This window comes from Garra rufa, chromosome 1 (assembly GCF_049309525.1).
Source record: "Garra rufa chromosome 1, GarRuf1.0, whole genome shotgun sequence".
In the NCBI taxonomy this organism is placed as follows: Eukaryota; Metazoa; Chordata; class Actinopteri; order Cypriniformes; family Cyprinidae; genus Garra; species Garra rufa.
In genome coordinates, this window is record NC_133361.1 from 89828352 (window position 1) to 89855674 (window position 27323).

Here is a 27323-nt window from a genome sequence, read left to right on the forward strand (position 1 = left end):
CCCGAGCACCAATCACGTCCCACTCTCCTTTTGTCAAACCCAGACAATATCGTGTCCATAACATTGCTAAGCAACAACAACAACACGAAAACAAGTGGAGAAAACCCTGTTCAGTCGATAGATGTCGAAACTACATCATTGCACAGGCTTCAGAACAACGTGAATATAAGAGACCAGAGGCACGTCAACTTCAGCCTCTTTCACACAGCGATTCCGGTAAATACACGGATAATGTTTGATTTGGTTCATTCACAGTTGTTTTCTGGAATCTGTGTGTGCTTTACACACAACCCATAAAGACATGTGACGTTTGGATGTGAGATGTAATGCGACGCGTACATTTAACTAAACTGAAACTAACCTGAACAAACTGTGCTTCAGTGCTGATAGTGCAGAGCTGGATAGTTCTTGATACTCTTCACGAGTCGCAGGGTAACGTGCATCACTACAACACTGCCTTTATGGTTCTGGCTTTTGTTCACACAGCGCTCGTTCCCGTAATTTTCCAGAATCAGCGCGCATTGTGAAAGGGGCTTTACTAAAGCAACCGTTATGTAGCTTACTGCATTCGGTGTTTGAAAAAGAAAAAACATTAATGATCATTCTGAAATATCCTGTTGAGTAGCAGGCTAGGCTCCTCTATGGCTCTGGGCTCGGCTAAAGCATACATGACCGTAGTTAACTGTGGTTGGCCTGGCTGTGCGTCACTCAGAAAACAACAGGCCAATCAGAAGAGAGGCTCATGAATATTAATTAGATGGGCCAAAATCGACCTGTTTTTGACAGAGCTCCTAAAAAAGGAGCTGTAAAAATATATTGAGATGGATTTGGGCACTTATACCGCAAATATATATTCTTAAGGACATCAACAACTAAAATAAACCTCCAGAAATGTGTACAATATGGGACCTTTAAGTTTAGACAACAGAGGTTGAAAATTGGCCTTAATTAAGTCAGAAAACTTTTTTGTCACCTCAATTCCTAGGTATGTGAATTGTTCTGAAGCAGTCTTAAAGGGCAAATGTTGAAGCCAAGAAGAATCTTTGATAGTGACTGGCATCAGCACACTCTTGTCCCAGTTAATTTTATATCCTGAAAATGTACCATAGTGATTAATCAAATTAGGAATATTTGCTCTTTAACCCATCGAATGCTACTATTGGGTTTAGAAATAAATAAAATTACATCATCTGCATATAATGCTAATTTATTATCAGTACTTCTAGTTTTATAGCCTTTAATTCCAGTATGTGTTCTAATAGCCTCTGCTAAAGGCTCAATCGCTAATGTGAACAAAAGTGGTGACAGTGAACACCCCTGTCTTGTACCTCTGTGTAATTCAAAACGAGAAGACATTTTTTGATTTGTGAGAATTCTTGCACACGGACTAGAATACAACATTTAATCCATGAAAGGAAATTATCTCCGAGATTAAACTTCTTCAATACTGCAAAAAGGTAAGGCCACTCAATTTGATCGAATGCCATCTCTGCATCCAATGACAGAATGGCTAGATCTTGCTGCGAGCCACTGGAAGAGTAAATTATGTTGAAAAGACACCTAAGATTAGAAGAAGAGTTACGTTTTGGAATGAAACCATTTTGATCTGGATGCAGTTTCTAATTACTTTATTTAGCCTGCAAGCCAACGTTTTTGCCAGAATTTCTTGATCCGAGTTTAGGAGAGAAATCGGTCTATAAGAACCTCTGGGTTCCTGCCTTTTTTAGGGACTACAGTAATAATTGCCTCATTTAGGGTGGATGGCAGAGACTGCTCTATAAATGCCTGTTTATAAACCCTATATAAATAAGGTGATAGTAATTCGTTGTATGCTTTATAGAATTCATTACAAAATCCATCTGGACCAGGAGTTTTACATCCTTTTAGAGATTTTATAGTACCTGATATTTCTTCAATAGTAATTTCCGCACCTAACTCCTCAACTTGCTCTTGATTTAATGAGGGTAGCTTTTGTTGGTCTAGAAACTGAGCAATAACTGTAGAATCTATATTTCCTTTAGATGAATACAGTGTCTCATAAAACATTTGAAACTTACTATTTATATCCCTAGAGGAAGTAAGTGATTCTCCTGTGTCTGATTTGATCTTATATATTGCTCGTTCAGATGCTGTTTTACGCAGTTGTCTAGCTAAAAGTTTTTTGAGGTTCATCACCAAATTCGAAGTATTTTTGTTTTACATACTGAAAAGATTTTGAAATTTTAGAACAGAGGATTTGATTCAATTTATATTTAAGTGCACAAATTTTTTTATATTTTTCAATACATGGATGTTGAGCATTTTCCATATCTAATTCGTGAATTTGAATTTCTAATATCTCTGATTCAGCCCTATTTCTCTTTCTCTGAAATGCTTGATAAGAAATAATTCACCCTCTAATGTATGCTTTAAATGTGTCCCATAACACCCCCGTAGAAATGTCCGCCTTGTCATTGAATTGAAAAAAGGTTTCTATATCCTGTTTTAAGTGATTAACAAAGACTTTGTTTGTAAGTAAATGAGAATTAAGCCTCCAGTTTCTTTGTGGTTTCTCCATATTATCTATTTTAATAGAAAAAGTCACAGGACTGTGATCGGAGATAATAATATTATGATATTTCGCTGTACAGACCTGGGACATAAGTTTACCATCCAGAATGAAATAATCTATTCGTGTATATAGGTTATGAACTTGAGAGTGAAAAGAATATTCCCTAGCTGTCGGATAAAGAATTCTCCACACATCAAACATATTGTAGTTAGTTGTATATGAAAAAAAAAATTTACTGGAGTTGGAATGAACTATTTTTGTGGAGTAGGATTTATCTAAATACGGGTCTAGGATACAGTTAAAATCACCCCCAATTATGAGATTTGTATCTGAAATATTTGGAATTAGATTAAACACTTTTTTGAAAAACTCAGGGTTGTCACAGTTTGGTCCATAAACATTGACTAGGGTTAAAGGCACAGAAAATATTTCCCCAACAACAATAACGTATCTCCCTTCTTTATCTGAAATAGTCAAATCATGTTTAAATGGGACTCCTTTACGGATAAGGATAGCTGTTCCTCTCGATTTAGCAGAAAAATTGTAATGATAAATCTGTCCGATCCATTTGCATCTCAGTCTAACATGGGCAGTACGTTTCAAATGAGTCTCTTGAAGAAACATGATATCTGAAAACAGCGATTTTAAATGAGACAATATTTTTCCTCTTTTAACTGGTTAATTTAGACCTTTTACATTCCAAGTGGCAAAACTTAAAGACGCCCCTTTTGCATTTACATTATTAAACATAAACTGTGATTACAACAGAAAATCTCAATCTGTCCCGACAAGTTATCTACACACCAGAAAATGTTACCATGGAAACCTTTAGCACTGACCCATCCTCCCAAAAAAACGTTCGATAACAGAACATATTTAGCTGTTACAGGAACCAGCACACGTACAGCACAACTTACCACGAAGTAGAAGGCAATAAAAAGGTAAAATAAAAAAGGAATAGAAAAGAAAAGCCGACCTCCGCATTTTACTTTGCAGAGTAACAAAAGTCCAACAGTGAGTCCGCCAGCTAACAGAAACTTAAACAAAACAACGTCTCGGAATTATTGCTCAGCATTTAACCCTACTTATCTGTGCCAAACAGTTCGATTGCAAATTTCCATGCTTCGTTCGCGTCGGTGAAAAGCCTCTCTCCTTCATTGTACATCACCCGCAGCTTTGCTGGATACAGAATGCCGAACTTCACACCGGGTTTATCCCGAAGGATCTGCCTTACTCTGGCAAAGGCTGCCCGGCGTTTGACCACAGCCGAGGGATAGTCTCTGAAGATCTGAATGGAGCGACCGTTAAAGGTTAGCTTTCTCTGTGATGACACTTTTCGCATGATGTTTTCCATGGTATGGCCAAAGTGTATCCGAGCAATGAACTGCCGCGGCGGGTCACTGTCCTCAGGCCGGGAGCGAAGAGCTCGGTGAGCGCGATCCAGTCCAAGCACCTCCATGAGCAGTTTAGCTACAAACTCTCTGGCACCTTGATCGTTTTCCATTCCTTCTCGGATTCCCGTGATTCTTATATGTTGCCTCTTAGAATGGCCTTCCAGATCGATACATTTCTCCGTTAAATTCTGACACCTGCTCGGACAGACTTTTAACTTCAGCTTGTAATTTCGTAACCACATCTGCCGAGGATGTAGCATTCTGTTCAAGACGTGCGGCAATTGCAGATGTGCTCAGATGGACTTTGACTCAAAGAAAAAATTTCATCGGTGCGCGAAGTGCAATATGTTGCAAAAAAATGCAATGTTAACAGCCAGTGCTATCGCAAATGTCACTGTTGTTGACGATTGTGGAGAGCGGAGTGTGAGTAATAATAATTCTGTGCTGCAGTTGTATTTGAGAAACTGCAACCTGATTCATTTGCTGCAAGACGCGCAAAATGTGGAAGAGCATCTCTTGGAATGTGGCAGTCTGAAATTGGACATTCAGAACAACAAGGTGGTTGCTATGCTGAAGACATCTAATGAGAGTCAGTCTGCATCTGAGGCATGCCCTCCTGAACCTGTCGTGCCTGGAACAGCTCAAGTGCAGTCTGTGGCTGCAGTGGCTGAACCGGGGCCGTCGTCTGCAAGTGGTGAGTTGGACTTGCTGCTTGCAGAAGCTGAAGAGGGGTCTGTGTTTGCGGCAGGTGCACCAGGTACAGCACCGGATGAAGCGGGACAGGAAAGTGAACTGGAGTTGTTGTGTGCAACAGTTGCAGCTGAGGTGGTCTGTGCCGAATCTGAGGTAAAGTAAAGTTATGATGTAAGTTATTGTTGTTAAAACAGTTCTTGCTTACGTATGTTTTATTGTTATAATGTTATATTATATTCAGAAGTAAAATAATTTGTTAAATTATTGTTTTTTTTTTTTTTTAATTTATTGTAATTTTGTGTTTTTAAGCTATGTTTTTCTTGCATATGTTTTCCTTGAATTTTTATATGCCTTTTGTTCTGAGGGGAATGTTAATAAAAAGTTGTTTTTATAGATCGTTTTTGTGTGACTGACTTTTGTAGACACATATAGCATACATAGTGGAGGACTCCAGTGGCAACCTGTGAAGCTCTGGTGCCTAAAAGGGTTAAATACACTAACTATAAGAATCAATGGATTTGTTTTTTCCACTTATGTGACAATTTAGAAAGTGAAAAAATTGGGAGTTGGCAGGTTAGGATCAGCTATATTTTATTTCTATAACTCAAGATTTGGACTTAATGCGGTTTATGTCTTTATAGATAGTTATGTTTTTTTGTAGTAAAATCTGGCAACACTGCATTGCAGGCATTTAGTGAAATGATGCATCATTCTATTTATAACTTACTGACACAACGATTTACAGTGGTTGCTTTGTCACGTTCAGTGTAGACTAGACTGTTGCAACGCTCACAACTTGACAGCTGTCGCATCTGGTTTAGACTTTAACTGAATACCCCTGCTCTAGGCCTTATTGTTTGGTCTGCACAACCAATGTTATGGCATAATAATAATAATAATAATCAGTACAAAAACAACAGGGTTTCAACTCTTTGCACTAGAACCCCTAATTACGCTTCACATACATACTAAAAAATGTAAGATTTAATACTGAAAACATGGATCTGGAAATATACAAACTGCTAAATCAGGGTGGCATGCCACAAAGTGCTTGTCCATTCGCACAAAGCCAGTGGGCACCTGGGTGCAATGCAGTGGACACTGCAGCTTTCCAGTGAATCTACAAATATTACCAAAAACAAAAAATTATATAATTATAATTACAATTACAACTTTAACCTGATACTTAACCTGATAATTTGTTTCATACAACTCCGAAAATATATGTGATATTGTTGTCACATGTACACAATGACTACTCTTTGTCATGTTAACTGCTTCAGAGTTGCTGTAGGCCTCTTGGTAGCCTCTCTGACCAGTTTCCTTCTGGTTTTTTCATTCGGTTTGGAGTGACATCCTGATCCAGGGAGGGTCTGTATTGTATCAAATACCTTCTTAGTAATGGACTTAACTGTGCATCTAGGCATTTATAAGCCTAGATTTTTTTGTGTCACAGTCAGCAGCTGAATTGCCCTTGACAGCAACTGGAGGCCTCTCTTTTCTAATCGTTGTTTGTCTGTCATGGATTCTGTTTCCCATAACCTCTTGCACTGATTGTTTCATTACTGTCAGCTGTGTGTCATTCGCCCCTCATGAAAAATACCCTGCTCATTGTGGCTGCATTTAAAATAGCATACTTCCATACTATTTAGTAGGCAAAAAGCAGTAGGCGAAGAAAAAGTATGCATGAAATCTCGAAATCCACAAAAGAGTAGGCAAGATTTACCTGGATGGAGCACTATTTCTCGCGAGATTCGGGCGTACGTATACTTAAGTATTGTTCGAATATGCCTACTTACCTACTACATAGTAGGCAAAATGGGAACATGAGAAGAGTAACCATAAAAGAATAAAGGCGCGGTCACACTAGACTTTCAGCATGCGTAATTTTTTCGCATGCCGCTGCGAATATGGGCGGGAGCAGGATATGACGTCACGCGCCTGTTCGCAACATGGACTTCGATGTGCTTGCACTGTGTTTGTTACGACGACGACAGCTTCTGCAAAAGAGGTTGTGGGTTTACCCTATCCTCCGGTTGCGGAATGAGCGGGGAGAGTTCCACTCCTTAATTCAAGAGCTTCGCCTGGATGAGGATCGCCACAAGGAGTATTTTCGGCTCAGTACTGCCGAATTTGATCGGCTGCTCACAATGGTCGCCCCGGTGATTGATAAGCAAGATACCACACTGTGTCAGGCTATAGGCCCTGCAGAACGTCTTGCAATCTGTTTACGGTGAGTACTTTAACCTCAGAATATTTAATGTTATGATATCTGCAAAAACTTAAACATTTTTACTCCGTTAATATCAACAGAAAGTACTTTTGTAAGCTATATCTCTATTTGAGGTCACCTTAATTTACCACGCCACTAGTTTCCAAATGTTTGCTATTATTTTATATACTGTCGTTATAATATTATTATGTGTAGGTTATGATAAAACGTGTTTCTGGATGTAAATTTTTTGCACTTTTTTTGTCATCTAATATTTATTAATATTATTAAAAATCTTTAACTTCAGGTTTTTGGCAACTGGTGACTCCTACCACATGATATCCAAGAGCTTCAGGGTGGGAAAATCCACTGTAGTTGGAATAGTGCCATCTGTAGCCACAGCCATTTGGGAGCGTTTGGTAGGAGAGTATATGCCAGTGCCTCAGGAATCAGACTGGAAGGAGATTGCTGAGGGGTTTTCAACTAAATGGGCTTTTCCACACTGCCTTGGTGCCATTGATGGGAAGCACATTACAATTAAAGCTCCTGCTGATTCTGGCTCCCTTCATTATAACTACAAGGGGCAGTTTTCTGTTTTTCTTCTGGCAGTTGTGGATGCCAACTACCTCTTCAGAGTTGTAGACATTGGTGCATACGGCAAGAGTAGTGATGGTGGTTCATTGTCTGCCTGTGCTTTCGGAAGAGCTCTCAGAGAAGGAACACTCAATCTCCCGGATGATGAACCCCTCCCGAATGGTGAACACCTTGGTCCAGTACCATTTGTGTTTGTAGGAGATGAAGCATTTCCCCTGCAAAAACACCTTCTGCGTCCTTACCCAGGAAGAGCAATCCCTGTTGACCAGAGGGTCTTCAATTTCCGTCTCTCACATGCAAGAAGAATTGTGGAGAATGCATTTGGCATCATGGCAGCTCGTTTCCGTGTCTACCACAGAGTAATGGAGTTGAGCCCATTTAATGCAGAAAGGATTGTGCAAGCAACCACCATCCTCCACAATTTCATAAGATGGGGTCATCAGAATTCTCCTTCCACCACTGGATATGCTGACCCTGGTGCTGCACTCCATGCAGCTGGACGGATGGGAAGCAACACTGCATCGCCTGAGGCCCTGGTTGTGAGGGAGAAGTATAGAGAATACTTCAATTCCCTATGCGGTGAAGTTCCTTGGCAGTACAACCAGGTTTGAGGCTCTCCATAAAAAGGCTCTTTTCAGAGCCATTTCATTGTCATAAAAGAGTCAGTTATTCCATGTATGTTTCCAGCAACCAAGAACATCTCCAGTAGAATGGTAAGCTTACACCTAGGATCTCCAGCCAATTCAGTCAAATTATTTGGACTGTACTGCCACCGATAAACATAAGTTATAGTTAAAAGAGACCGTTAAAGTAAGCAACAGGACAGTCAAAGTAATGGCATGAAAATGAGTAAATTCTGACATAATCATTTTGGAGTGAACTGTTCCTTTAATGCACTTGCAAACAACACTGAAACAACATTAAACATCTTCAAACTCATGTGAACGTAGTTCTATGCAATGTTAATTCACTTTCATTCAATAAGTAGTTCAACCAAAAATGAATGTGCTGAATTAAATCACTCTCTGGCCACCCAACAAGCAGAGTAAATTGTTTCTTCATTGGAACAGATTTGCAGAAAAAAAAATCAACATATCACTTGCTCATCAATGGATCCTCTGCAGTGCTGTCACAATGACAGTCACCTGATTAAAAACATGACAATAATACACAAGTCAGCTGTTTGGACTCTCATTCTAACAGGACACATTAAATGCATATGATTATTTGGTGAGCAAGTAATTTGATGTTTATTTTCTTCAGATTTGTTCCAGTGAAGAGACAAACTACTCTGCATCATAATGGTATCTTAACTGTCAGAGCTGTACTCTGCCTCATGTATTAACTGCATTATTTTAATTTGAAGCAAACTTCTGGTTTGTCTGGGTATACGGGAGAGTGCTGGCCTAATGCAGGTAAGGAAGCTGTCAACATCATCATCTTTTCTTTTTTCTTTAACAATGGCCAATATTTCATTTTCAAAATCATCCATTCCACTTGATTTCTTTTTTCTTTTTTTACATGCAGTGGTGCTCTGGCTGCTGGTGCCTGTTGCAGAGATGTTGTGACTTGGGGCCTGGCTGGGCACCTGGCTTTGGGGGACATGGCTGCTGGGGACCTGGCTGCTGAGGACCTGGCTGCTGGGGACCTGGCTGCTCGGGACCTGGCTCATTAAAAAGATGCTCATTTGTCTTCTAATAGGTTTATGACATGATTTTTGGCAGAACTAAGCCTTTAAATGTAAAAAGTATTTAATATAACATGTTTGTGAAAGTCTGACTTCATCCAGAATTAATTTCTTCTGATGTCGACCTGGCTGCTGGGGACCTGGCTGCTCGGTACCTGACTCATTAAAAAGATGTTCATTTGTCTTCTAATAGGTTTATGACATGATTTTTGGCAGAACTAACCCTTTAAATGTAAAAAGTATTCAATATAACATGTTTGTGAAAGTCTGACTTCATACACAATTGATTTCTTCTGATGTCTACCTGGCTGCTGGTTCCTGGGCTCTGACTGCTTGTGACCTGACTGGTGGTATTGAACATCTGAATGGTGCTGCCTGTACCTGGGTTCCCATTGCCATGGGAAACCTGGAAATTACATTTTAAAAAATGAATTTCAGTACTGGAACAAATCACTGACATTTCTATGGTTGCACGATAAATTGCATTTTTTATATATACTACACTATACTTTAAATATACTACACAATGCTATATTAGATATAATAAATATCATTGTTTAAGTAAAATGTATTTTTATTTTTAATAAAAGTCACAATAGGGAATCATTCTGCTCATGTTCCTGCACCTGTTTGCTTGTGCCTGCACTGATGGTCTGTTCTTGAGGAACTGGAGGAAAATTGCCACATGTGGGCCTTTCTGCCACAAACGGTTCAATAAAATGAAGCACATCAAAAAACGTCTCAGGTTACGTATGTAACCCTAGTTCCCTGAGGGAACGAGACGCCGCGTCATGAAACCCTATGGGGAACGCCATTGGCGGGCAGCACTCTGAATGTCTACAACCAATGAACGACGGGAGTGACGTCACTGCGCCTGTGACGTCACTCCCGTCGTTCATTGGTTGTAGACATGATTCAGAGTGCTGCCCGCCAATGGCGTTCCCCATAGCGTTCCATGACGCGGCTCGAGTTCCCGGAAGGGAACCTCCATTTTCTTCTCTGTCCTCCCTCACTACCACTTCTCTTACTGTCTCTTTCTATGCGTCTCTCTCTCATGTAGGTGTCTCTGAGTCCACGCCATTTTTTCTTGCAAGTTTCAACTGAAAAATAAAATGCTATTGCCAGGTTGTTGATGGAACAGATTGTGTATATTGTGTGTGTGTGTGTTGTGTGTGCGTGCGTGCGTGTGTGCGTGTGTGTGTGTGCGTGTGTGTGTGTGTGTGTGTGTGTGTGTGTGTGTGTGTGTGTGTGTGTGTGTGAAATATAGTTGTAATTGATTTTTGACAACTTTTTCACAGAAATGTCTAAGTTATTCGAAGGCATGGAGAGGCGCGTTCTCCTAAAACTGGACCAAATCCATGCAGATATTAAAGCAGCCATACAGCAAACGGTGAACCAGCCAAGAAGGTTTCGGCGACAGCATAAGGAGAATTCTCAGCAAAATTGGAGAAAACTCCCTATGGGCTAAATACAGCTATAAAGGGAGGAAAGGAAAGCGCCCATTTCAGCATCTACAGATTAATGATGTCATCATACGTAAGTTCAAAATGCTGCTCATGACAACCTGACTGACTCCAAGCTTGCAAAAAGTGCACTGTAAAATGATAAGATTCTCTTGACTAAATGTACTAGCGATCACTGACTTATTGAAAAATTGTGGTAACCCGTTGCCTTATAGTTAAGTAAATAATTTTTACAAATTAGTAAATTGTCAAAACTTATTTTTAATTATTACTTACTTAAAGGAGAAGTCCACTTCCAGAACAACAATTTACAGATAATGTAATCACCCCCTTGTCATCCAAGATGTTCATGTCTTTCTGTCTCCAGTCATAAACAAATTATGTTTTTTGAAGAAAACATTTTAGCATTTTTCTCTCTGATATGGTGCCCCAATTTTAAACTTCAAAAATGCAAACATTCACAAATTCTGTTGTAAACGATCCCAGTCGAGGAAGAAGGGTCTTATCTAGTGAAACGATCGGTTATTTTCATAAAAATAATAGCAATTTATGTACTTTTTAATGTCAAACACTGTTCTGGTTCAGGGTATGTTGAAAAACTCCCAACTCATGTTCTCCCTCAACTTCAAAATCGTCCTATATCACTGTTTTACCTTTTTTGTTAAGGGTGTTTGATCTTTTTTGCATGTTCACTTTGCAAAGACTGGGTCGGTACTTCTGCAGCGATGTAAGATGATTTTGAAATTATTCCTGAAGTTGAGGGAGAAAATATGGTCTGCGTTTTTTGACATTCCCTAACTGTCTTGAGCCAGAATACACAGAGTTCTAGGACTGCAAGGCAAGACGAGCATTTGATAATAAAATGTATATAAATTGTATTATTTTAATATTTTAAAACCGATCGTTTCGCTAGATTAGGCCCTTCTTCCTCGGCTGGGATCGTATGAAGCCGCATTTAAACTGCATTTTGGAAGTTCAAAATCAGGGCTCCGTATCAGTCCATTTTATGGAGAAAAATGCTGAAATGTTTTCCTCAACAAAACATAATTTCTTTACGACTGAAGAAAGAAAGACATGAACATTGTGGATGACAAGGGGTGAGTACATTATTTATAAATTGTTGTTCTGGAAGTGGACTTCTCCTTTAATTTTATAGGAGTCATCGGATGCCCATTTTACACAAGTGGACATGATTCTTTAGGGTTTATAATATACTTTGGTTAAAAATTCTCAATGGTTGTGTAAAACACCACCCTTTTTATCTTGTCAAAATCAGCTCTTCAAAATTCATCCTGTTCTGGTCGAGGTTGCTTTAAATGTTAATGAGCTCTGCCCTCTCTTCTCTCTGTGGAGCTTAGCCGCATTTAGCTCCTAAACTTGCTAACTAGCACGTTATTAGGAAAGATGATCGCAAAGATTCATTAAAAAACACTTCTGCTGTAAGTGGATCTGGATCACGAATGATAGACAGAAATATGTAGATCGGGAGGCACATAACCTTCACAAAGAAGGGTAATTTACTGCATCTCCAGCGGCTCAGATATCGGGAGTAAATGACGACCACTACGTTCATTATTACATCCAGCAACACGACAATTCGAAGATATTCTTGTCTAATTTACATCCCTGCTCCGGCATCGAAACAAAGAGGTCGAACTGTTACAGCTGATCTGAGGTAAGAGCTCATGTCAGTCAACTATGGTGGGAGCGGCCTCTGTGTGACGCAACAACAACAGGCATCTGAGAATGGCTCGGTTTGAAAAAGGGAATATTATTTTTACAGATTAACTAAAAACCACAGTATGGATTTTTATCATTATAGGGTAGATTTGTACATACACTGCCAACACACATTAATGTTTAAACAGCATGTTTTAAGTTAAGTGTAGGGTCTGGACCAATCAAACACACAATTGTTCATTAGAAGTAGGAAAAAATCACACACACCCTTTTCTTAGTCCCCAACTGTAGGCTCCGGCAAGTCTCACATGGCCCACAAGGCCCCGGTTGCTATAGTGACCAGGACCCCTCTGCCAGACCATAAAAACTTTACGACGCAAAAGAATGTGAATCGCAACTTCCCCAACCAACTCTCTCCTAAACAGACTGCAATAGTAACTGACTTCGTTCATTAATTCTTTAACAAACCTTCCTATGAATGAACACACCAATCCCCAAGTCAGTGTGTATTTCATTGTGGTTTGGGTATCTTGTCTTTTGGTGTAATGTTTTTATGCATGTGTTACTGTAGATATGGATGGATGTGTTGTGCGGTGTAACCACATGGTCATGTTTGGTATCTCTGAGTTCATATTTTGATGGCCTAAAGGATGATGCATATTATATGTCAATACACATGCAACATATTACAGTTGCATGAATCCCTAGTAGATATGAATGAGTACCCACATGCTCTCAGGAAAAGGGTCATAAAAAAGCCCCCTTTCTATCCAAACCTCCCGCTTGGAATTTCAGCCTCTCTCATTGGTCAAACCCAGGCTGGGGGGGCGTCATTCTTCAAGTCTTTAAAGGGCTCTCCCACAGTTCCGCCCTCTCTCTTCTTTTACTCTTCGCTCTTCTCTTGGACTGAAAACACGTCACCCGCGCCCCCCCCCCCCCAGATCCATGGGGGGGAGGGGGGTGCTCACCCTGCAATCATGAGGCCTACAAACCCTTCTTCGAAGCCATGCGGCCTCCAAGAACACTCAAGGAACTGAAAAGGACTTTCTGAACTGAACACATACGGAACCAATGCACAACAACAAGAGCTTGCAAGTATCTGTCTTTCTAACGTAGATAGCTGCGTTTAAATCGTTTTATGAAAAACGATTTCAGGTTGTTCAGAACAGTTTCATTCCTGTCCCATGAAACTCACTTCCTGCCTCTCTCACTCTCACTCTCTCTCTCTCTCTCTTATACTCTCTCTCTCACGCACTCTCTGTCTATTTGTGTTTTATGTACGTTTGTCTATGTGCGATCGTTTGTAAATAGTTGAGTTTAATAAACAACCATATATTCACATATAATGATTCTCTGTGCTGAATGCTTACATTACAACAGTCACTTAAACTGTGTCGATCTCATATTGCTACCTTAAAGCCCTATTGTGTTCAAATTGTTTTAACTCCGTTCTGATTCGTAAAGAAAAACGTTGCCGTGACGACGGCCGACGTCAGAGTAATGAGTATCGCTGAGTAATTTGCTGGACAAAGAAACAAGCCGATATCATCATTACTGTTACTGATCAGAAACTGGAAATTGCGTATATTTAATGACGATTATTATACACAATTTCCTGTGAGTTAAACTACTTTCCCTGACTGAAATGTATGTTTTAAATAACTCATTTCATCCTATACATTGGTCGGAAGACCTGGTGGAGTTTTGCAGTGTATATGTGATGAGAGAAACAGTCTCATGCATATACACACATATATTGATCATCTTAAATTCTTTGAGCTAATGACATTCTCTACATAAGTCAACTAATGTCTTTTTACAGTGCATGTTTTCATTATGTAAATAGTAGAAGTGGTTTGCTTTTAAAACATGATTAATTTTAATGAAGGTTTAGAAATGGTTTAGAAACTAATATTACAATTTTATTTCATGATAACTCCGTTTACTTGTGGTTGGAAGTTTGAATAAACATTGCAGAATTTTAAAAATGTTAATCATTTTGACAAAATAAGTGATCATACAATTTGACAGTATTTTGTTTGTTTGTTTTACAACAGCTCTGAATAAGGTAATTAGCATATCAGAGGTTTACATAAAGACTATAAGACAAAATAACAGAATTTACAAAAAAAAAAAATTAATAGCAATTGTGTGTCCAGTGAGTCTCCTAGTCTGCAGTTGCAAAAGAGTTATAACACAGCAGAAAGAAAGAATTGTTGATTTGTTCTGTAGTTAATTTACTTATTACACCATAATGAATTTTTTTATTAAAACTGCAGTAATTTAAAAAATGTCCACAATTCTGTAGGGTGTGTATGTGTGAATGTATGTACAATGTGTGACCTTTTTTTCTACATAAAATCATCATTTATATATTGTAAAGAACATTCTGTAAATGTATAACCTTGATATCATTAATATTGATTGACTAAGGCTATTTCAAATTTTAGACTCAGAAAATTATGTTTTTGGGGAAATTGCAATATTTTAAACCGGAACACATTTGAACCATAATTACCCTGACTATGGTACATCTAAGCTGAGATTCTCCCATTTTTAGTGATATACTGTACAGTATAATATTATATTTTTATGTATGCTGTGTATTGTGTATATACAAAATATTTAAATTATGAGTAGATAAATCATTTATGTCTTTTTTGGGCTGTTGTGTAGCATTAGTAGTAAATCCTTTACAACACGCACACACACAAAAAAAAACAACAAATCACGGCTTTGTTTGCGTTTCCTAGAGGTTCTGTGAACATCCTTTCAACGTTTAAAGAACCCTACACAAAGACGTCCAGGGGACATCCGCAGGCGCCATTCAGGGGATTACACGCAAAGACAGATTTTTTGAAACATTATATTTCTGTGTGTTGTCTAAGCGATCAGTGTGTGTGCTTCAAGTGTGTCAGTCAGGGGTGTTTTTTAACAAGTTTATATAATGCCACTATTGTTATTTTTAAATAATAAGGCTTAAGTTTACAGTGATTGAAATGTAAACGCTACATAAACAAACAGCGATATGCATAGCTGCCACTTTCCTGTAAAGTGCATCTTTGATAAACCAGGATGGTCTAGAAGTCATAAGAGGTAGGAAGGTTTAAATCCACTACTGATTTTTGTTCATTTATATTTTTTTAGGTTCCAAACATACGGCTGGAAGCGGACCTGGAGAACTAACGCAACAGCTGGAACACACGACACACACAGACAGACAGACACACAACAACACACACACACACACACACACACACACACACACACACACACACACACACACACACACACACACACACACACACACACACACACACACACACACACACACACACACACACACACACACACATTCACGCACACATACACTTAAACAAACCATAAAATGAAAAGATAACAAATAAAATATTGTCAAAGTACTATTGCTTGTGTGTTTATTCCTTGGGTAGTTCAATTTGACTAATAATTTATTGTTACATATTTTAAATGTATTTCGTTTTGTCAATATTTTAACATAAAAGATGTTTATGTGTTTTTAACGTATGTTCAGTATTTTTAATAAACTTACAGTGGTTATTAAGAGTTGTGTACTTGATTTAATATTGCATAAAATCATTTTATTTGATATAATTATAACTATCCAAGTATATTAAATGATGTCTTTAAAGATTAATACGACCCACGGACCGCCAGCAGACACTTATTATAAACCAGCGGCCCGAGAGCGGACCACTGTCGGAAAAGCAGCGGCTGCCGCTGGAATAACGATCAGCAAAACGCCGGTACTGGACCGCTGGACTTATGTTAGCTGGGATCATACCGGTTCACATATCCATCAGGTAGCTATCAAATTCCTGTTTAAGCACTTATAAACCGTTTGATTAAATATTTAAATATAATCTGTATTTTAAAGTCTTTTAAAAAGTGTTTAAAAGGACGATATCACAGTTACTTTCACTTTCATTAATGACGACAGTAGCACGTAATGGGTTGCCAGATCCCGGTTCTGCACATCACAGATAGCACTCTTTCACTAAGCAGTCGTCTGATGCGTGTTAATATGGAAGACGTATATTTTTTGTTCATCCAGAATACATTGCATACACTGAAAATAACCATTTCAGCTAAAACGTTGAACTTTCACATTTAAAAGGAGTCAAGGAAAAAAGATATATTGTTCTTTAAATTAGTATTATAGGACATAAATGACCTAGATTTTTACATCACTGCGTGTATACTCGTTAGGCTTGTATATAGCCTGGAATGAAGGCGAGAGTAGGCTGCAGTGAAATAATGCAGTCAAGACTGACAGTTCTGACCTCTTGAAGTGGAAAAGATACCTATGAGATCACACCTCACACCCTCTTTATAACAGTTACGCAGCAGTGTTTGTTTTACTGAATTACAATGTATAAAAGCAGGAAGTATAGTGTTGTAAATGTACATTAAATGAAAACAAAAATAGAGAAAATAATTCATTGATTTACGTTATTAGTAACTTTGAAAAGCATCATCATATGAGTACGAAATTCAATTTTATATACAACATTTCTATGATGTGTTTGTGATTCTGGAGTACAGTGCACGAGTGGGACTTTTATTTTGGTCTGGTGATGTGACGTCATAAAGACGCGACCCGCTCCTCATCTGTTGTGATTCATCTGAAGAAAGGTTTGTAGTTTTGCGTTTTTAAATAATGCCAACTGTTAGATCAGTTAAAGCGTTTTTACACTATATACAAAATAAATGCAGTATTCTTAATGTAATGGTGTAATGTTTTATTTAGTGTTAGTCAGGGCTGCCAACTTTTGAGTTAAGCTTGGAGTGAGAGTTCACTTTGAGACACATTGAGAGTTCACAATTAAGAGCTCCAATACAGTTTCAGTGTGCAAACTAAGCAAAGAAAAAAGCTCAGATCTTGAGGTTTAAAGGGGATCAATCCTCTTTTTAGTTCTCAGTATAAATATACTCACACTGGTATATTTAGAAACCAAACAAATTAGAATATAATGATAATAATAATTTTATATTATTATTCTTACGACAGTAATATTGGAAAACAATTCAGCAAAATAAATGAAAATGAGTATTTCACAGGTATGTTATTTTACCTTATTCTACAGTAGGGAAATTACAATACTTTGTCATCATTTCTACACTTGCAAGCATGACCTAAAACTTTTTTTGCCATATCTGCCATTTTAATCATGATACAAGCAAAAAAAAGTTATACTGTGTTTTTATTATAAAATGATGTAAAATAACTGTTGCAGTGCTGCAAAACTGTTAACTTTTTACCACAACAAGAATAGCAATGTACAGTCAAAGAATTGCAAGATTTAGTCATTATACTTTTATCAATAATTGCAATCACATTTAAAAAATATATTTTGACATGAAAATTCTAATATTTTTATGTTAATCTATTAGTCTGCTGTTCTGAGAACTTATATTTTTCTCCCATTCAAAAATGAATCCTTCATTCATGAGGGATTTATCACTCCTGAAACTTTGCTTCTTGCTTCCTTAGCCGGACGAAAAAACAAAACTTATATTCAAATTCTGAACGGATTATATGTAGTGGCCTAGGAGTGCGCAACAGCCCTTTCTTGATAATCACTAAAAACGTGACACTTCAGTTAATCGTAAAATTCCCTTTATAATCAATGAACTGCTTATTTACAGATAGCACATATACATCTGCAAGATGTCTGTTAAAGATCTCTTTATCTGGAGAGCATCTGCTGAATACAAACATCTGGCAGACATCTGTAAGATGTCAGTTTTACATACATTCAAATTCATAAACATCTTAAAGACATCTAATAGACGTCTATTTGACATCTGATAGGAAACGTCCAATAGATGTCTTGCAGATGAGCAAACTACGTCTTGCAGATGTAAATGCAGACATCAAATAGACGTCTCCGAGATGTAGGCCTACGTGGAGAGGACTGGGGGGAAAACCTGGTGTTTAGAGGTGAGTGAATTCATAATGCAATGGCCAATCACAGGTGTTCAAGATCAACAGATATGTCTGTGATTGGCTACATTGCTCAGCGCTACGAAAACACGTTGTCTTTTGGCGATTTCTAGAGCACAAACACAAATACGCCCTGGAGCCTTTACCAAATCTGTTTAGCAAATATCTTTCTTATTAAAGTTTTAACTGAGGGTGCTTTTGACTGCGTGAGAAAATGGATGTGTGGCGTGAGAGCGTGTGAAAAGTGTCAATTGCGTGAGTTGGCAGCCCTGTGTTAGGTAAATAAAGCATTAGCCTTTAGTAACAGAGAATGTGCGTCTCATTTCGCTCTCTATATCATGAATCAATCGTGTGATGATAAGAAGTGATGAAAGAAACTGAGAATCCGAATCATTTGAATCAAATCATTTGTGAAATGATTCAGTGATTCGATTCAGCGGCACACGGACTACAAACGACAACAACAAACACAAACGAGTGAATCACAACCGAGAATGATTTCATGAGAGTGAAATTTATTAGATATGATGTACAAATAATTGAATACTGAATATAAATAAAAAATAGCCTGCCAAAATATGAACGGCTGTGTAATTTGTATATATTTATAATCAAGTCTATTAACTCTCACTTTGACTGTCTTACTAAGGCACTGACTACTGAATTAGGAGCTGATTGAGACGCACCCAGAGATTGCATTGAGTTTTATTTCTATTAATTATTCTCATCTTAAACAGGACAAAGTGTACAAACACACAGAAAAAACCCTGGAGAATCAACAGAGATCCATGTGACACACAATTATAAAGATGGTGTTTATTAAAGAGGAGAGTGAAGACATGAAGATTGAAGAAGAATTCAGAGTCAAACATGAAGATACTGAGGAACAAACAGGTTGGTTTTCAATCTCAGAGCTGAAATGAATGATATTTATGAATAATGTCACACGTGTGTAGAAATGTTTTGACATTTGACAAAAGTGTTGAGATCACATGACAGATACTAACAACTGCCTTCAAGTGCAGCTGAGAATATCCAGCTTTCACACTGCATTTATTATGGCATCATGTACTTTAGTAACAATAATATGAAATTAGCCTAAACAATGTTTGAAAATTAGTTTATTTTGTAAAATTAAACCCAATATCGACTTCTAAGTACTTAAAACAAACCTTGAAATGTGAGTAATCATAATTTGGCTACTGCATGCTGTCTGCATTTGTTCATTTAAAGCTATTTGGTAAGCAAATAAAACAGCCACTGGATATTAAAGCTACATCTAAATTAATCTGCATACAACTGAAAAGTGTTTGTTAAAAAAATTTCTCTGTCCACACTAGCGTTTTCAAGCATTTTCCAAAAGTTTCGCATCCACACTGAAATGTCAGGAAACGTTAAATTCGCCTTACTGCGCATACGTGAAACCTCATAAAAGCTCACTGAGACTATACAAATGAAACACATGATACTTATTCCTGCAATTCTTCTAGTAAGTATCATTTATTTTTACTGAAATATCTATTTTTGGTTGTTATTTTAAGAACAAGACAATGTAGGACATACAGAAAAACTGTACAAAATAAGAAAAAACTGTAAATGCTGTAAATATAAAGCACAAAAAGAAGCACTGTAAATATAAAGCCAAAACAAAAATACAAACATTCAGGTTAAATTTAGATGTATTTATGTGAGGTGTACGATTGTAATGTCTAAGTTGTACACCTCTATATCTTGTATAAAGTAGTTTTTTTTTTTTTTAAAAAGGGGGAAAAAAAAAAAAGGGAAAAAGAACATAGAACTCTCTCTTTCTCTCTTTCGGCTCGCTCCCTTTTTTATCAGGGGTCACCACAACGGAGTGATCCGCACAGCCGATTTAGCACGTTTTACACCGGATCCCCTTCCTGCCGCAACCCATCCCTGAGAGTGCATTAACTCATGCAACCCCAGTGCTGGGACACACTCACTCAGTCAGGAAAGAAGATAGAACAAAATATATCAAATAAATAGATAAAGAGAGGAAATAAAGAAAATAACTCCAATAATGTCAATATAATCAGGTGAATAAATTGATGACCACTGATCAGGAGCATCATAGTGGAGCATTGTTGTAAAGAAGGTACTGTATTTTACCACGAGAACGGTATAAACTGTGAGGTGATGGAAGAGGTATGTGTACAAAATGCTGTGCTTTGGCATTTGATTAACTGTACCCCACATTTTTTAAGTAACATAAAAACTAAGCAAGTACTTCTGACCAGCCAAATTTACTTTTAGTATAAAAACCATTACATGTGAGTAAACTGTCAAATGACATCAAGTTAACTAATATTTTGTGGTCCAAACTGACTGCATCCACTCCAACTTTCATGGCCGATTCTGATTTTTCAGTAAGTGTGACTTGCCGATTCAGATTAAAAAAATTCATTGCCAATTCATTAAAAAAAAAAAAAAAAAAACTGTAATCAAAGCATATACAAAAATATTTTCTTCAGTTAGAAATAAAATATAACTAACAAAAAATGTACTTTTCTTCAATGAATTTTGTTATGGAAGAATTTTTTAAACATTATTTACAGGATCGTCTCACAACAATAACTATAATAACAAAAAGACCACTGTGTCTTTAAACAGGTAGAAATAACAATGCTAGTACTAAATGCTATTACTTGAGCATTAATGGCACATTTTTCTTTATAAAGAGAAGCATTTCTGCCTTGTCACAAGTTAATCCAGCGGTACTACACTTTGGAGCGTTCATTCACATATTTGCGCTATACACCAATGCATACAGCGTCTTCACACACAGATGAAAATTCACGGCTCGCACGTTTTAATGACCTTCAAATGGAACATATACGCTCACTGTGAACTATTAGATTGAAGTGAGCATATACAGTATGTTTAATTTGAAGCTGTGTGTGAAGACGCTGAATGCGGTGACGTATCGCAAATATGTGAACGAATGTTCAAGTGTAGTAAACTTCAACTGATTTCCCCTGCTCAGGGAGTAGGTAGCAATGTACACTATTCAGGGACCATGTCAATCGGAACAAAGTTCATTCACGGAGCTCACTTCTAATGAGTTGGTTATCTGAATCAGGTGTGTTAGCTAAGAGAGATGCATATTCAGCTCAGGGCCGTGCAGAGACCTTTAAAGGGGCAGGTGCTCAAAGTATAAAAAGGGCATCTGAAAGAAGGCATTAAAGAGCCCCTCGGGTCCATCACCTCATTGTAGGCATCCAGTTACTTATGTAACAAGTAACAATGTCATTAATAAGACAAATTATGCATTATTTGAAGTTTTAATTGCGTTTCAGGACTCAAACTTTTTTTTTTTTTTTTTTTTAAACAACAGAATCAGTAATATTTTTTTCACTATAAAAGGGGCTCCATAAATAGGGCTGTGCTCAAAACATCAGTACAGCAATACTGTACTGTATATTGTGACACATTCCTTGCTGATATGTGACCATAGACCACAAAACCAGTCAAAACTTCAAAATTGAGTAAATAAGCTTTTCATTGATGTATGGTTTGTTATAGGACAATGTTTATCTGTGATACAACTATTTGAAAACCTGGAAGCTGAGGGTGTAAAACAATCTAAATATTGAGAAAATCGCCTTAAAAGTTGTCCAAATGAAGTTCTCAGCAATACATATTACTAGTTTATGGTATATTTATGGTAGGAAATTAAAAAAAAAAAATCTTCATGGAACATGATCTTTACTTAATATCCTAATGATTTTTGGCATAAAAGAAAATATATAATTTTGACCCATACAATGTATTTTTGGCTATTGCTACAAATATTCCTGTGCTACTTAAGACTGGTTTTGTGGACCAGGGTCACATAAATGTATTATTACAGTGGCCTCTAGCAGCCAATGCTGTGAAGCAGTTTTGAGAAATAAACGGAACATAAAAGACCATTTTAATGTTTAAAAGATAAAAATATTTTCCTTGGACCTATTCATTTTGATTAGAAATTGTTGTGTATTAAATTGTCAAACCTAAAGATTTTCTTCTCTCTGTTAAACACAATAATAAAGAACAGCTGTTATATTAAACTCTGAGTGGTCACTTTAAATATCAATTTAAGGCAGTTTGTGACCCTTTTTAAGAGCCGCAGAAGTAAAATGAACAGTATGAGTAGGATTTGACAATGTACGGTAGAAGGCATAAAATGGCATGATTTATAATTCAGATACAGCTTCACACAAAACAAAACAAAATATCTTATACAATGGAATTTCAGCCTTTATACCATTACAAGGGATAAATCGAGTATATAATTTATTATATTTATTTAAAACATAAATATTACTGTCTTATTTGTTTAGATTTTTAGAAGGCACAATAACTTCTTTCACACAACTCTGTGTTTGTTGCATAACAACGTAGGTCGATAATTGCAATAATTTGACCATAAAGAGCTGAAAAAATGTGGAAAAGAAAAAGTCATTCTCTGTCACAAGGGGGCGCTTTAAGAGCGCTGAAGTATTAAGGTTTCCCTAGTAACGGCTGTATACAAATCAGCATTAATGCTGTTTTATCAGGCAATAAATGAAAATGACAACGACATGTTTCTGAGGACAGTCGGTTCCCTTCAGAAACATTCATATAAAGACATCAGTGCCGCGTTTTGACTTTGAAACCTACATTGTGCATATTTATTCAATGACATCATTGCCTTTTGAAGTTTAATCCAGCCCTATCGCGATTCTCATCTTTCCGTCCCCAAATGTACGACTTCCTAAATTATAATTAAGTATTTTCTTATACTATTTAACATATTTAACACTTTTTATGGCCTTAAATTTGATACAACTAAATTGAGGAGTTTTTAAGGACCTGCAGGTGCCCTCTACTTTACGATAGCCCGTCGGGCAGCCGGTGTAACATTCTGGTAGCCCGACTGGAAAACACAATAGCCCCGGAACGTTGGGCTAGCAATTTTGCGAGCCCTGCATTACATTAAAAAAATAAAAAATAGGAGACCTTTGACAGAAGGGCACTTTGGGCATCTGAGCAAAAAGGGCAGGTGCTCGAGCACCCTCCGCCCCCCCCTCTGCACGTGCCTGATTCAGCTGAGTGATGGTGTTTTAAGTGTCTTGTTAGGTTTGTTGTTCCGAACGTTTTTGTGGTTGTTCCCCCACATAATATTTTGACTACGGTCACGATCCGGGCCGATCATGCAAAAAATTGGCCGATTTCGATCACTAGCCAGTCAATTGGTGCATCTCTACTCTATACTTATGTTTGATAAGATGGCTTCATTTACATAAGCACAGTGCTAACAGTCAGATATTCAAGACTTAGTTCACCCAAAAACAAAAATCAAAAATACGGTGACCCATACTCGAAATTGGTGCTCTGCATTTAACCCATCCAAGTGCACACACACAGCAGTGAGAAGTGAACAAACACAATTAGGTTTCCGGTGCCTTATTTAAGGGCACCTCAGTCATGGTATAGACCTTTTTCCTGAGAAAACGATGAGCGCCGCCATTACGAATTCTAACGTCAGATTGAATGCTTTTCTGTTCCGGTTTCCATAGGAACCCATTCAAATAGCGTCCATGTGTTTTTAATGTAGCTACCTTCCGCTGCTTCGTGTCGTCTACACACTCATTAAAGTGAGGCACTGACAAATGACGGTCATTGCAACATTGCCAAGTGATGGCGCTATGGAGCCATGTGCTTTTTAAAAACATTTTAATAGGTTTAACATTAGTTTATTAGCTTGGAATATACCCTAATTTGACTAGAAACAATGCAGACCGGAAATGCAAAGCATTCTTTCAGTTAAGAGTCGGACTTACTTCTGTGTTCAGGAAAAAGGTATATAGATGGTAGAAAGAGCACTGTTCGTTAAAAATCCCCACCTTCAATTCCTGCTGGTGCGAGAATCAAACCAGCGACCTTCGGGTTACAAGCCCGACTCTCTAACCATTAGACAGGTGTGTTAAATAAGAGACATGCAAAACTTGTAGAGCAGGGGATTAACTTGTATTGGTCTCTTTCTGCTTTAGACCTGATGCTGCTGAAAGAGGAAAGTGAAGAACTAAATGAAATAGAAGACAAATATCAGTACAAGAAACATGATTTCACTGGAGAAAATGTGTTTGGTTGCTCACAAACTAAAGAGAATACACAAAAGAGAGCTCAAAAGAAAGGATCTAGAAGTAATTTCATCTGCCAACAGTGTGGAACAATTTTCACAAATAAAGAAAGCCTTGAAATCCATTTAAGAATTCACACTGGAGAGAAGCCTTACACCTGCCATCAGTGTGGAAAGAATTTCTCTCAACAGAGAAACCTCAAAGCCCACATGAGCGCTCACACTGGAAGGAGAGATTTTAGCTGCCAACAATGTGCAAAACGTTTCACAAGAAGAGGAACTCTTAATAGGCACAACAGAATTCACACTGGAGAGAAACCTTACACCTGCTCTCAATGTGGACTAAGTTTCACTCAAAATGGAACCCTTAGCAGGCACATGAGAATTCACACCGGAGAAAAGCCTTACACCTGCAAACTGTGTGGAAATAGTTACAATCAAAAAGGAGCCCTTATAACCCACATGAGAATCCATAACGGAGTCAAGCCTTACACCTGCCAACATTGTGGAAAGAGTTTCTCCCTAAAGAGAAATCTTGAAGCCCACATGAAAATTCACACTGGAGAGAAACCTTACACCTGCCCTCAATGTGGACTAAGTTTCACTCAGAAAGGAAGCCTTAACAGACATGAGAATTCACACTGGAGAAAAGCCTTACACCTGCAAACTGTAGAAATAGTTTCAATCAAAAAGGAGCCCTTATAACCCACATGAGAATCCATACTGGAGAGAAGCCTTACACCTGCAAACTGTGGAAATAGTTGACACATACTCAAAATTGAACTCATCCAAGGGCACCTCAGTCATGGTATTGAAAGTGTAAAGAGTGCTGTTCGTTCACAATCCCCACCTTCAATTCCTGCCGGTGTGGGAATCGAACAACGACCTTCAGGTTACAAGCCCAACTCTCTTACCATCTTAGGCCATGACTGCCTCATTAGAATTAACACAAGATAGAAGCCTTAAAGGGTTAGTTCACCCAAAAACAAAGACCTTCGTTCATCTTCAAAACACAATTTAAAATACTGCTGATGAAATCCGAGAGGTCTCTGACTCTCCCATAAACAGCAAGGGTTCTACCACGATCAAGACACAGAAAAGTACTTAGTAGTCCATGTGACATCAATGGTCCAACTGTAATTGTACAAAAACTTTATTCTAATATTTTCATCTCTACTGCGTCACTTGTGGATGCAAGTTGATGAGAGTCCCACGATGCGCGTGGCAGCACCAGCACTGACCCAGATCCAGCATTATGATGAGGAACATGTTACATGTGGAGAGACTCATGCTGTATAAAAGCTATTGAAATCTAATGATTTGCATCAGTGGCACCACACGAATGTGTCTGAGTATACTTGTGAAAGTGCATCGACAAGTGATGCATTAGAGACGAAAATGTGGAATAAAGTCTTTATTTTAGTTTTATTTGCACAAAAAATTATTCTCGTAGCTTCCTAAAATTACAGTTGAACCACTGATTTCCCATGAACTACTTTGTCGATCGTCTTGGTACTTTTCTGGGCTTTTAACGTGGTAGTACCCTTACTGTCTATGGGAGAGTCTGAGACATCTTAAAATATATCTTAAAATGTGTTCCAAAGATGAAAGAAAGTCTTACAGGTTTAAAACAATATGAGGGTGAGTAATTAATGACAGAATTTTAATTTTTGGGTGAACTAAACCTTTAAGCCTATATTATACTTTTGGCACATTTGAAGAAGTTTGTCGCGTCTCGTACCAGCACAATCCTTCTTTAAAACAATATAAAGGCAGCCAAATGTGCAATAATTGCTGGAGGGAAATTGCTCAGAGTTTGGACAAAGAAAAAAAGTGTGATAATGCGATTCAGAGTTATGCTTTTTGAGAATGAATGTAGTAGTGAATGTAGTATTTGTTTTCCTAATGTTGTGTTAAATGTCCTGTGACTGTATGTTTGTTCAGTTGGCCCTATGAAAGTTTTTTTTTTTTTTTTTTTTCAAAATTGTTTTTTTTTTCTGTTAAATTTTTTATGGACTGCTTTTAAATTTTTTTATGGTTAAATAAAATTGTATCAATAAAAAAATATATGTCTAATTAATTAAAATCATGAAAATCTATACTATTTAACATTAATTTATTAAAGGTTTAACAAAAATTACATGTTTAGAGCCCTATGAAATGTTGTACTTTTTTCTTGGTTAATTAAATAATTCTAATTCTTTGAATGCATACAAATGGCTTTCATTTACTCTTACAATGGGTTTGTTTTGTTTGTTTTTTTCCTCAGAAATTCTGCATTGTGTATTTACATTTTTCTATTTATCAAATAAAGGCATAAAATTAATTAATCATTTAATTAATTAAATTTGGCAAGTAATGGGGATTTAGTATTCAAATTAAAACCTGAAAGAAATATTGTGACTGTGCCTAAGTTTTATTAATTTGTCAATGGTAGTAGTATTAGTATAATGTACATTTTAAATATTAGTAATATACAGTATGTCACAAAAATGAGTACACACCTCACATTTCAGCCACCATTTTAGTATATCTTCTCAAGGGACAATACTATAGAAATGAATATTTATTATATTTTAGAGTAGTCTATGCACAGCTTGTATAGCAGTATAGATTGAAAATTAACATACAACCATTATTGTTAAAATAGCTGGCAAGTGAGTACACCTTAAGTAAACTTGTCCAAAGTGTCAATATTTTGTGTTAGCACCATTGTTATATGGCAGTGCCTTAATCATCCTGGGCGTGGAATTGACCAGAGCTGCTGGACATTAGACATTTACATTTACATTTAGGCATTTGGCAGACATATGGTGCTTGTCCACTTTCTGCTTGAGGATGCCCCTCAGCTGCTTAGTAGGGTTCAGGTCTGGAGACATACTTGGCCACCCCATCACCCCAGACCATGATGCACCACCACTATGCTTGACTGTAGGCAA

The 27323-nt window shown here is 37.4% G+C and overlaps 1 protein-coding gene across 1 annotated transcript; it reads left to right on the forward strand.

The window, feature by feature from the left end:
• The first annotated feature begins 19002 nt into the window (after nt 1-19002).
• On the forward strand, nt 19003-26327 carry LOC141340229 (uncharacterized). Its single transcript, XM_073845156.1, has 2 exons — nt 19003-19154; nt 24296-26327. Exons 1-2 carry the CDS (start codon nt 19070-19072, stop codon nt 25087-25089), a joined length of 879 nt encoding a protein of 292 aa, XP_073701257.1. The 5' UTR covers nt 19003-19069; the 3' UTR covers nt 25090-26327.
• Nucleotides 26328-27323: the final 996 nt, after the last annotated feature.

Bases quoted from the DNA above. Each gene is read 5' to 3' on its own strand.
- LOC141340229 (XM_073845156.1), top strand. From the start codon at position 19,070: ATGGTGTTTATTAAAGAGGAGAGTGAAGACATGAAGATTGAAGAAGAA. The intron at 19,155-24,295 runs GTTGGTTTTCAA...TTTCTGCTTTAG, and splicing joins AGATACTGAGGAACAAACAG to ACCTGATGCTGCTGAAAGAG.